The sequence below is a fragment of the Coffea arabica genome, chromosome 11c, assembly GCF_036785885.1.
Source record: "Coffea arabica cultivar ET-39 chromosome 11c, Coffea Arabica ET-39 HiFi, whole genome shotgun sequence".
Classification (NCBI taxonomy): Eukaryota; Viridiplantae; Streptophyta; class Magnoliopsida; order Gentianales; family Rubiaceae; genus Coffea; species Coffea arabica.
The window spans coordinates 10,389,998-10,402,770 of record NC_092330.1 but is presented as its reverse complement, the minus strand read 5'-3'; the positions used below and the strand labels follow the sequence as shown (position 1 = coordinate 10,402,770).

Sequence of the window (12,773 nt, the reverse complement as noted above, 5' to 3'; positions counted from 1 at the left end):
ATTTCCGCCAAAATAAGAGCTCCGCCAGGTAATACCTTTTGGACAACGAACGGCCCTTGCCAATTTGGAGCGAACTTGCCTTTAGCTTCATCTTGCATTGACAAAATTCGCTTCAGTACCTTATCACCTTCTTCAAATGCCCGCCGATGGACCTTTTTGTTGTAAGCTCGGGCCACACGTTTTTGATAGCATTGCCCATGACAGATAGCATTGAATCGCTTCTCATCTATCAAAGTCAATTGCTCATGGCGCTGCTTGATCCAATCGGCCTCCTCCAATTTAGCTTCCATGAAGATTCGTAGCGACGGAATTTCAACCTCAGCTGGTAATACAGCTTCCATCCCATACATGAGTGAATACGGCGTTGCCCCAGTTGATGTCCTGATAGAAGTCCGATACGCCATCAATGCATAAGGCAACTTTTCATGCCAATCACGATGCTTTTCTGTCATTTTGCGGATAATTTTCTTCAAATTCTTATTTGCGGCTTCTACAGCTCCATTCATCTGAGGCCTATAAATGGCAGAATTGCGGTGTTTGATTTTGAATTGCTCACATAGTCCATCTACCATGTCATTGTTCAGATTCTTGGCATTGTCCGTGATAAGCGTTTCGGGTACTCCGAAGCGACAGATGATGTGATCTCTCAGGAAATTGGCCACTACCTTCTTCGTGACATGTTTGAATGACTCCGCTTCAACCCATTTGGTAAAGTACTCGATCGCCACCAATATAAATCGATGTCCATTTGAAGCGGGAGGATCGATTGTACCAATCACGTCCATACCCCACATTGAACAGGGCCATGGGGCGGTCATGCTATGCAGTTCAGTGGGTGGAGCGCGTATAATGTCACCGTGCATTTGGCATTTTATACATCTCCGGACAAAATCTATACAATCATGCTCCATAGTAAGCCAGAAGTATCCGGTTCTCATGATTTTCTTCGCTAGCAAATGGCCATTCATGTGAGGTCCACAAACGCCACTATGCACTTCTTTCATCATATATTGAGCTTCATCTTCATCAATGCACCTTAAAAGGTTCAAATCTGAGGTTCTTTTGTATAACACTTCTCCATTTAAGAAGAATTTGGAAGCCATTCTACGCAGAAAATTCTTGTCTTTTGTACCAGCATGCAGAGGGTAGGACCCAGTTTTAAGAAACTCCTTAAGATCACTATACCAAGGAACATTGTCAAAAGACTCATTTGCAACCCAGCAGTGGGCAGGCTTGTCTTGAAGTTGAACTTGGATTGGTTCGATCTTTAATTCATCTGGATACTGGATCATGGAAGCCAAGGTGGCCAAAGCATCAGCAAATGCGTTTCGAGCTCGAGGGAGATGTCTGAATTCCAAATTTTGAAATTGCTTGGCCAGAGTGAGCAGACTACAATGGTAGGGTAGAATTTTTGAATCTTTGGTTATCCACTGCTTCAAAGTTTGGTTCACGAGCAAATCTGAATCACTAAAAACTATCAACTCCTTGATTTCCATTTCCAAAGCCATTTTGAGACCAAAAATGCAAGCTTCATATTCAGCCATGTTATTCGTGCAAGCGAATTGCAATTTGGCAGCGGCAGGGTAATGCTTCCCTTCGGGTGACACCAAAACAGCTCCAATTCCAGCTCCGAGAGAATTCGAAGCTCCATCGAAGAAAAGCCTCCATTCAGGACTTTGTTCACTTATATCATCTGCAGCGCCTACAAATAGGACCCTCTCGTCAGGGAAATAAGTACGGAGTGGTTGATAATCATCATCCCTTGGATTTTCCGCCAAATGATCAGCTATAGCTTGCCCCTTGACCGCCTTTTGTGAGGTGAAAACAATATCGAATTCTGAGAGAATTATTTGCCATTTCGCCAAACGCCCAGTCAGCATCGGCTTCTCCAAAAGATACTTCAAAGGATCAGACCGGGAAATAAGATAAGTGGTATGGCTCAACAGATAGTGTCTCAACTTCTGGGCTGCCCAGGCCAATGCACAGCAGCTTTTCTCAATGAATGAATAATTAGCCTCGTACTGCGTGAACTTCTTGCTTAGATAGTAAATGGCTTGTTCTTTCCTTCCGGATTCATCGTGCTGACCTAGAACACACCCTACTGCTCCATCGAGTACAGATAAATACATAATCAAAGGTCGGCCCGGTTTGGGCGGCACTAAAACTGGTGGATGCAACAAATAATCTTTAATCTTGTCAAAAGCCTGTTGACACTCCTCATTCCAATACAACGGCACATTCTTTCTCAATAATTTGAACAACGGCTCGCATGTGGCAGTTAGTTGGCCGATGAACCTCCCAATGAAATTGATCTTCCCTAAGAAGCTTTTCACGTCCTTCTGAGTTTTCGGCACTGGCATATCTCGAATTGCTTTGATTTTCGCCGGATCTATTTCTATGCCCTTCTTGCTGACAATGAAACCCAACAGCTTACCCGCAGGTGCTCCGAAGGCGCATTTTGCAGGATTTAGCTTCAAATTGTACTTCCGTAGTCTCTCGAACAATTTCTTCAGATCAACCAAGTGGTCCTCTGCCCTTTTAGACTTGATTATAATGTCATCCACGTAGACCTCCATTTCTCGGTGGATCATATCATGAAATAGGGTTGTCATGGTCCTCTGATATGTTGCTCCGGCATTCTTTAAACCGAAAGGCATGACTCGGTAGCAAAAGGTACCCCAAGGGGTAATGAAAGCAGTCTTCTCCCTATCCTCCTCTGCCATTAAAATTTGGTGGTAGCCAGCAAAACAATCGCAAAAGGTTTCAATCTCATGTCCGGCCGTATTGTCTAAGAGAATGTGAATGTTTGGTAGAGGGAAGTCATCTTTAGGACTGGCTTTATTGAGGTCTCTATAGTCAATACAAACTCTTACCTCTCCACTCTTTTTTGGAACAGGGACAGGATTTGAAAGCCAAATTGGGTAATGGGAAACAATGATAATGTTGGTTTTGAGTTGTTTTTCAATTTGCTCTTTTATTTTGAGGCTTATATCTGGTTTGAATTTTCTGGGTTTTTGTTTTACGGGTGGAAAAGAAGGGTCCGTGGGTAACCTATGCACCACCACATCAGTTGAAATGCCAGTCATATCATCATAGGACCACGCAAATACATCCTGGAACATAGTCAAAAATTCAAACATCTCCTTTTTCTGCCTCTCGTTTAAATGAATACTAATTTGCACCTCCTTAACTTCATCCTCAGTGCCAATGTTAACCTTTTCTGTTTCTTCCAGGTTCGGTTTTGGTTTTTCCTCATATTGTTCAAGGTCCTTTGCAAAAGAATCGAATACCTCCTCATTATCACTCTCGCTTTGGAGTTCGGATTCACAGACCTCCAAGTCATGAGTGATATAGAGATTGCCGTTATTGAATTCCAGAATTGTGATATCCAAAGGGTCAAATAATTTTATTTTTGGCCATCTGAAAGAATTAACGAATGTGGGATAATAAGTAAATAAGCATACAACAAACAAATGAATCAAGCAATATGAATATAAACAATCGAATAAACAACACAACCATGACAAGAACAACTTGTGCATTTTCATAAAGATCTTTGATTGAAAGCAAATTGAAACGAAAACTTAACAATATTTACATGCACAAACGTTAGTTAAAAGGAAAATTGTCTTCATTGGCTATTTACAGATGCAAAGGTATTTTCATGAATTCACATGAATGATAAACCCCTTTTAGTTTACCGAAACTCCTTCCGAACGGGCAGGGACTCGGCTGTCCAATTGGGAATTGATCCTTCGGGGATGTCAGGAAATTCAGCTTCGCCTGGAACACTATCTTCAAATGTTGCCCCAACGAACAATTGAGCCAAACTTGCTTCAATTTCGTCGACTGGATTAACCTCTGATGTGATAACCTCTGTTGGTCGTGGAAAAGTATACCGCAGTGGTGGAATGTCAAAAACCCTTTGCCTGCCCTCTTTCTCTGCTTTCTTACGTTCCTTCATTTCTTTGATATCCTTAGCAGTTGGTCGGAACCCTAAGCCAAATGAATCTTTCTTCTCCATAATCTCCACTGGCTTCAAAACTCCTTGCAGATTTCGTCCTAGTCCCTTGTCAAATTCATAACCTCCTCGGATCATTTCCTTAGCCATCATAACACTGGCCTTTGGTAGAACTTGCTCCTCGTTTGTGATCCAACTTACAGAGACGATATCAGCCGTGCTATGGGGAGTCATGGTGACATTGCGGCTTCCATCCTCTTTTGTCCCAGAATCAGTGATTACAAGGCAATCCTCTTCGGCAAATATAGTGATCAGCTTGTCATTCACTACAAACTTTAGCAATTGATGCAATGAAGAAGGCACAGCCCCAGACTTGTGAATCCATGGCCTGCCAAGCAAAACGTTGTAAACACTAGAAAAATGCATGACTTGGCAGGTTATTTGAAACTGGGCGGGCCCCATTTCAACTACTAAATCAATTTCTCCTATTGGCTCTCTTTGCGCTCCATCAAAACCTCGGACTATGGTCCCTGAAGGCCTCAACTTGACGTCTTGCAATCCTAGCTTTTCCAAGGTGCTCCAGGGACATATATTAAGAGCAGATCCATTGTCAATTAATACCTTCGGCAGCATTTTTCCGTTGCACCTCACAACTATGTACAGGGCCTTGTTATGTCCAATGCCTTCCGACGGCAACTCCTCGTCGGAAAAAGTAATTTGCTTGGTGAAGAGTACATTCCCAACTACGTGTGAGAAATTATCAACTGAAATGTCTCTAGGAATTTGAGCTTTAGTCAGTACTTCGAGCAATGCATCCCTATGCACATCTGATGAAAAAAGTAGATCCAACATGGATATTTGAGCGGGCGACTTGCTAAGCTTCTCGATCACATTGTATTCGCTTCTTTGGAGCCTTTTAAGGAAATCTAAGGCTTCTCTCTCGGTAATTGTTAGTTTAGCGGGTGGCTCAGAGTTATTTGCTTGAATCGGAATGGTTGCTTCAAACGGGCTTGCAATTTTCCCCGATCTTGTGACCACTGATACTTCCTTCTTTGCAATTGACCTTTCCCCAATCTGCACGTCAGGTTCATCATAATTCCATGGTACTTGTTGCAGGCTCAGGACAGGCTCCTGCTTCGGGAATTCAATAACCACCGGCTCTAAAGACTCACTCTCAGCTGGCGTGAGATCCAAGATAAAGGGTTTCTCGTCCTCTTCAAATGGCAGTTCTATGACAAAAGGTTGGTCTGTGACCCCAAACACTTCAGCTTCCCTTGCCAATTCTTTGACTGGTTCCACATACTCCGTATCATCCAGAATAACCCCAATGGTATTGGCATGTTCCGGTAAAGGGTTCCTATTTACGTTCGGCCCTTGCGCCTCCCTTTTCCGGATTACAATCTCCCCGGCTTCAACCATATCTTGGATTTTATGCTTAAGCGCTTTGCAATCAAAGGTGGCATGTCCGGGGGCCCCAGAATGATAAGCACAGACAGCTTGTGGATTATACCACGCGGGCATGCCATAGGGATAGGTAGGAGGGGGTACCGTACCAATTTTCCCGGCGGCCTTTAACTGATCATACAATTGGTCTAAAGGCCTACCTAAATTGGTAAATGTACGGCCAGGGGGTCGGTTGTAAGGTTCAGAAGGTTGAGGGTGGTTGTAAACAGGTCTATTTGGTGGAGGAAATCTTGGGTTATATGGAGGGTGAGGTCGGTTTTGGGGTGGATTTGGTTGGGAAATTTGAAAAGGGGCTGAAGGTGGGTTTGGATAGCTTGGGCGAGGTCGAGGGTGGTGGATGTTGGTAGTATATACAGGATGCGGATTTGAGTAGTAAGGGTAATGGGGTTGGTAGATTGGGCTGTGTTGGTATCGGGGTCTGGGTGAAGGGTTTTGGTTCCAAATAAATGTTGCATCCCCCTCTTTCTTTTTGAACGGCGGCTTCTTCATATTGCTTCCCTGCCCTTGTAAAGCATCCAACTGAGATTTCAGGGCAGAGACATTGACAATCTTCCCGGCTCTCACAAAGTCGTCAAACTCTTCCAATTTATTCACAATTGCAGCAAAAGAACAACCAGTCATACGGAAAATTTCTTCGAAATATGGAGGATCATGCGCCTTTATGAATGTGCGAATAATTTCATCCTCAGTCATCGGTGGCTCCACCTTCGCAGCTATCTTTCTCCATCTCTTGGCATATGTCTTATGATCTTCAGATGGTCGCCTTTTCGTTCCTTCCAGAGTAGTCCGAGTTGGCGCTAGCTCACAGTTATACTCATATTGTCTAATGAAGGCATTGGACAGATCGAGCCAGGTCTTCACTTCCTCCGGCTTTAGGTTGGAATACCAGTCAAGCGCATCCCCTTCTAAGCTTTCTGGAAATAATCTCAACGGCAAATTCTCGTCATCCACTGGCTTGCCCAACTTGTTAGCAAACAAGCGCAGGTGCGTTTTAGGGTTACTTGTTCCATCATATTTGTTGAATTTAGGGGTCTTGAACCCCACTGGCAGTTGCACGCTCGGAAACAGGCACAAATCATCATAATCCAACACCCCTTGTTTGCTTAAACCTTGGCTTTTCCGGATAAATTCATCAAAACGATCCAAGCGTTTAAGTAACTTCATATTAATCTGGGCAGACGACTCTCCCATTTCTGGCTTATTTTGAAAAGTGTGCTCCGGCACCACGGGCTCCGCGGTGGTTTGATAAAAAGCTGGTGGGTTCTGATGCATGTTTGGGTCGCTTTGAGGCTGAAATCCTTGACCATAAGGAGGGTAGAAAGGAGGATTTTGAGTAAAAGCATATTGCGGGTTAAAAGTTCCCTCAAAGGTGGTTTGAAATGGAGGAATAACAAATGGTTCGGATTGTGGTTGTGTAGCGGGTACAGGCTCAGGTTGCACTCCGCTACTAACGAGCTCGTCAATCAACTTCTTCTGAGCGGCCATTTCTGACGCCATTTCCCCAAATTTTGTGAGTAACTCTGTCAACTGAACCCCAGGACTTGCAGCTTCCGGCTGGGTAGTGGCAACGGCCTTATCGGATGATTCTGGTTGAGTACTCATGTCTACACGATTCCTTTGGGCTTTACTTCGGGATCGCGTAATAATGGGGCTTTTCCGAAAAGCTATTTTGAAATTTACCTGAAATGAAGAAAGAACTCCCTTAGATAAACCAATGATTACTGAATTTCTGCAATTTATTCAAAAAAAGAAAGAAAAAGAAAAAGGCATGAGTTAGTAATTATTCGAAAAATTCGGATGCATGTCCTATGGGGGGGCCCTTTTTGTGCCAAGGGTAGGCCTAGCATGATGCAATACTTTCGGAATGAGACCCATTAATCAAACCTGTTATTTGACAAACACTTTGTGAGAAGGGATTCATTGCAAAAACCAAATACATCTGTTTACATCATATTGCGAAGGCGATTTTGTACAAGATCACCAAAGTTCCTAAGCCTATCTAGTACAGAGTCTTTACTCTCTCTAGTATATGGCATCTGGACACGTTCGGCTTGATCATATAATTCCCCACATTTCCGCTTCATCTCTTGGCGCCTTTCTCGCTCCTTCTCATATAACCTCTTGTTTTCTTCTGCCTTTCCTTTGTGCACTTCGATGGATTTCTTCAACTGTACCACCTCCATGTCCTGGGCTTTAATGATGGCTCTCAGCTTCTCAATTTCCTCATACGGCTCATGTTGCAACCCTTGCGTGGTGGAATCTTTCAACCAATCCTCGTATGGTGCGGTCATTACCCCCTTCTGTTTGAGCTCCGGAAGATAACGAATGCTTCTATCGTCGGATATTGTTCTCCAAGATTCAGTGATTTGACTCTTCATAGGGATCTCTTTTGGGCATACCCCCTGATCAAAGAAAATAGTGACTTCACTAAACTCGGAAATCGGTGGCGGCCCCTGAATGCGACCTAGTTGTCTGAGAAATCTTTTCGGGGTATATGAGATGATTCCTTGAGTTCCCAGCAAGAGAACACGTTTGGATTCCTTAGTGCGAAGTATCGGCTCAAAGCAGTCCGTCCAATCTAATACCCACCTAATGTTGAAATCTTGCAATGTTTCCAAGTAATCCACACATTCGGATGCGTTCTTAGGTAGATCTCCCTCGTTGACTCTTTTGGGATGTGTGATTACCCAATTATATCCAACCACCGGCAAACTATTGGCAACTGATGCTTGTCTCTTAAAATGTTCCGTAGCCCATATGTATAAAACCAAGTTCGCCCCATGGAAAAACTTTTCTCCCTTTTGACAACCAGTACAAGCTAAGAAAATATCTGCGAGAATAGTCGGGACTATAGAGCATTGCTTACCCTGAATTCCTAAGAAAAGGTCATTCACAATTTTTGCTGATTTGAAGGCTATCTTTTGATCTTTTCGCGGAAAGAGATAGGTCCCAGCCATAACTACCCCATATACTAGTAGCCTTTTGCGCTCCCATACGGCTTTGGAAGTGAACACAAAATCCGTCACATGCCTCTCGAATCCATCGCGTGGCGCAAATCGTTCAAACAGAATATTCACAGCGACGCCCTGATCTGACCCTCGTAGCACGGACTCTTTCAATCCTATAATTTGACAAAATTCGGCCTTGTCGGAGGCAAATGGAAACACCAAGGCAGTTCCTCGTGTGGGTAAACCAAGGAGACCAGCTACTTCTTCGAGTGTTATAGTCATTTGCCTATTGCCTATTCTAAAAGCAGTACACTCGGGGTCCCAAAGATGAACTAAAGCCTCTACCAAATAATTGTTGGATTTGATCTGCTTAAAGTCTCCAATTGGTCCTAAAAATTGGGCTACTTGATTCAATTCACTAGGTAACATGAAGGTGGGCCATTGTTGAACCTCAGTTGACGGTATTAACAATTGATAGATGCGGCGAGGGCAAGCCATCTGATAATGAAGAGAGTAGTTTGTCAATTACCTTACCTACGAGTCTCATTCCTCCAGTTATGCGATAACTTAAACGTGCAGTCCCTTGAAGGGTTAAATACCCATGGGACACAAAAGGGTTGGCTTTATTCCTAAAACGGGATTCCCTACGTGGCGTTCCCTTTCTAGGGTTTATGCATGATGCCATTTTATTAAAACAATAAAATATGCAATTTGAAATGAAACGTGACCTAAGGAACCCTTTATTTGCCAGAGTAGGCCTAAAACGGTATGGCATTATGAATTGATGAACAAAATAAACCATAATTTGTCAAACGTGCAATAGCCTATCTACAAGGGTAGGTCCTAAAAGAAGGTCATGCCAGACCTCTTATTTCTTAATGTTTGTGAATGCCAAAGACAAAAACAAGGAAACGTGAGCTCAACACATAATCACATAACACATTTGGACAAATAGAAAATATAAAAGGCAATAAAGATAAATAAGAAAAGAGGGTTGGGACCCCTCCCCTCGTGAATAGTGTCCCTAGTTCAGGATAATGGCTGACTCTACCCTAGGCAGTTCTAATATGAATGCATGAGACTTGGCTTACTAATGCATCTAGACTCGATAGGTCATAGGCCCCCGAGCCTTCAGACTTAGAAACCAAGGGTCATCAATCCCAAGGTTCTTTGTCGGTGGCTCGAGCGATTCCCCAAACACCGCTACGCACACATCGTGTCACGGCTACGTGTTTGAGTGAATCTATCAAAACCTCAATCTTCGACCAAAAGCTAAAGGCTATCAACCAATAGCTTTAAGCGGAAGATTGAGTGACCCATTGGAACATGCTACACACACATCGTGTCGTGATCACATGTCCAAGTGAGTCACCTAATCCTAATAGGGTGGAGTGGCGTGACAAGCCACTAAAGAAAAATAAAAGGGATAAATAATTAAAGCGTATGCACGTATGCTAGTGCTCGTTTGGAGGGGAGGGATCAAGAACCAACGCGAGGCTCTAAGGTGATGTCCCCCACCCAAATGCAATGCAAGCGCGAGATAAACAAGTAAACATACATCCAATCAACCAATCATACATTCACGAGCGAGGGAGTAGTTGGATACGCGTGAAATGCAAAAAATCCTAAAAAAGGAAAAAATGCAACCCTAAAACACCCAAATGTGATATATGAAAAGGTTAAAAGAAGAAAAAGATTGATTAAATCAAATTTGCTCGGACTCTCGAAAATCCCCAGTGGAGTCGCCAACTGTCGCGCCCCATTTTTTTTGATAAAAAATAAATAAATGGTTTGAGAAAGATGTATTTTTTGATTCAATTTGTGATTGGAAAATGAATTGTTATTTAAAAGAAAAATGGGTCTAAATGGGGGTTTGAGAATGCGACGATTTGACCCAAAATTATAGTTTAAAAAGGGTTTTTGAAATAAAAAATCGGAGTCGCCACTTGGTAATGAGTTAAGGTGTACCAAGTCACCTAAAATGAATTTTTAAAGAAAAATAGGAAAAAATATTAAGAAACCCCTTTTAAACGACTCCTAGTCCACGTAAACCAACAAAAAAAGTTCGGGAGTCACATTTGACGAAGGGGAAGGCAAGGATAAAAATCCAAGGCACCCCTTCGACCTAGCCAAGGCTAGTTGCGTGATTTAATCAAAGATTTTCTTGTTTTAACCAAAGAATTTATTACATTTGGATGTACTATATGAATGCAAACCCTAGACCTAGGGGTATTGGGAGAAATTTCTCTTCAAGGGTTGGATGGTGCCAATCACATTAATTGTGAAGCCCAATAATGACCCTTTGGAGAGGTCACGAATAATGCGAGTGGGATGCAAATGAATGAAATGCATGTATGCAATGTGAGGACATGAGTTTGAAAAAGTAATAAAAAACAATAAATATGTAAATGAAAATGTGCACGTGAGTGGGCAAGGTACGGTATGTGAAATGATAATATGAAGTGCATGTGTGCAAGGGATGATAAAAGTGTTCGTGTGCAAGTGAAAAAAACATAAAGGTGCACGTGTGCAAAATGGGAGGAAAAATGAAAGTGTGATGAGGGTATAAAATGGTAGAGTGGATTTGAAAATGCATGAGCCTAGGGAATTCATGCATATTGGGTACGGGGAGACCTAAATCGTGACTCAATTTGCCCTTTTATAGAGGGAATACAAGCGTGCTAAAGCTTAGAAAAACCCACACTCGTCTATATCCCATATTTAAGGGGACACTCAAGCAGATGAACCCTATAACTAGCATGAGATGCAAAAATCCTAAAGTGAGAGGGAAGGGATTAGAGGGGCATGCAAAATGATAAAACTAAAAAGAATGCATGACATGTAATGAACATGCAGACATGTACTAATGAGGGGAAATCCCTAAGGGTCTAGCATTGGACCAGCCCATTCTATGAATTCCGACTAGCGTTGGACTAGTGGAAACGTACATTCATCCATTCCATTCATCTACACTACGGAAAGCTAGTAAACATGTCAAACACTCATAAACACGTAGCACGTAGCACTTAACATGCTTGACTAGATGCAAAACCTAATAAAACAAGTAACACGTAACACATAGGCATGCAACCAAGCTAATGAAATTATTACATTCACTAACTAAAACAAAAGGGAAAGGGGAAAATGGACCAAATCGCTCGCCAAAGCCCTATTTATTACAAGCCAAGAGGTGTACACATACCCCATAAATGAAAGGAATGAAAGGAATTAAAGAAATGTAAAGAAAGCAAGGTAGACATGCAATTCACTTAGCACATTGGATCATATAGGAGAGATAAACAAAGATAAAAGAAATTATACCTTCCCCTAATGGTAAGCAAATGAAGGAAAATGGCTTCAAAACAATAAAGGGGTCAAGGCATCAATTTAAAAGTAAAGTATAAGCAAAAACACCAAAACCCACCTAATTGCGACTTGAATGAGCTCAAAAAATGCTTAAAGACCAAGAAAACGGAATAACCCGTTCAATTTCCAAATATAGCATCTACTAAAGACCCAAAACAAGCATTACTCAAACATTCAAGTCCAAATAAATCGTTTAAGCACTTCAAAGATTCCAAAAATAAAGAAAAAGAGCCAAACAATGATTGAAGTTGCAATGATTTTAGGACTTAATTACAAGATACTAAAACATGCTTGGGCTATTGTGGCACAAAGAGAAACTTAGAGGGATCAAATTAATTGAATTCTTCAATTTGCTTGGGCCATGGTAAGATAAGGAGAGACTTAGGGGGCCAAAGTGTAAAGAAAAAGCCAAGGAATGGTTCAATTTGCACTTTTAGAAACCAATTACAACCATCAACAACCACTCAAGTCTAATTAACACATTTTGAGAAATTCACAAGCTCAAAAGCAAGGAAGGGGGCCAAGTCATGACTCAAATTGCAATTATTTTAGAACTCAATTGTAAGCTACTAGAACATAGTTGGGCCTTAGTAATATGCGGAGGAACATGAGGGACTGATTTGCAATTTTTTTTTGAAACTTTTTACATGCCAAATTCATGCAACAAAGAAAACAACGTAAACAAGTTTCTGCAATAAACTTTCGGCAGCTTCCTCTTGTAAACTTCATGCCAGATTTTAAACAAACTAACTAACTAACACCAACTCTCAAACACCCTTGACAACTGAACATTTTTGTTAACTCAATCCCTTCATAAACAACCAACCCTTAAAATGAAATGAAAGATCAAATGATGAACCATATTGCGGCAGAAAATAGAACTTGCTGGAAATTTTATTTCCCAAAAACGCAGGTTCCCATCCAAATGCCTAATTTTGATCTAAACTTTGTTCCCCAGATACCAAAATGGAAAACTAAGCAACCAAATATAAGAACTTCCGCATCTAAAAAGGCCAAAAACTTAACAGGATATC

At 41.9% G+C, this 12,773-nt stretch overlaps 1 protein-coding gene across 1 annotated transcript; it reads right to left on the bottom strand.

The window, feature by feature from the left end:
* Positions 1 to 318: 318 nt before the first annotated feature.
* Positions 319 to 5,482, bottom strand: LOC140016469 (uncharacterized). The gene is made up of 3 exons (XM_072069993.1): positions 3,819 to 5,482; positions 1,074 to 1,347; positions 319 to 381 (listed from the first exon to the last, which is right to left on the bottom strand). The coding sequence occupies exons 1-3, from the start codon at positions 5,480 to 5,482 to the stop codon at positions 319 to 321; spliced, it is 2,001 nt and encodes a 666-aa protein (XP_071926094.1).
* Between the last annotated feature and the right edge of the window lie 7,291 nt (positions 5,483 to 12,773).

Coding starts and splice junctions, on each gene's coding strand:
- LOC140016469 (XM_072069993.1), bottom strand. CDS start 5,482: ATGCCCGCGTGGTATAATCCACAAGCTGTCTGTGCTTATCATTCTGGG. Junction 1,348..3,818: donor GAAGCAAGTTTGGCTCAATT/GTTCGTTGGGGC, acceptor TTTGGAATTCAG/ACATCTCCCTCGAGCTCGAA. Junction 382..1,073: donor AATTCTTCTTAAATGGAGAA/GTGTTATACAAA, acceptor GACTTCTATCAG/GACATCAACTGGGGCAACGC.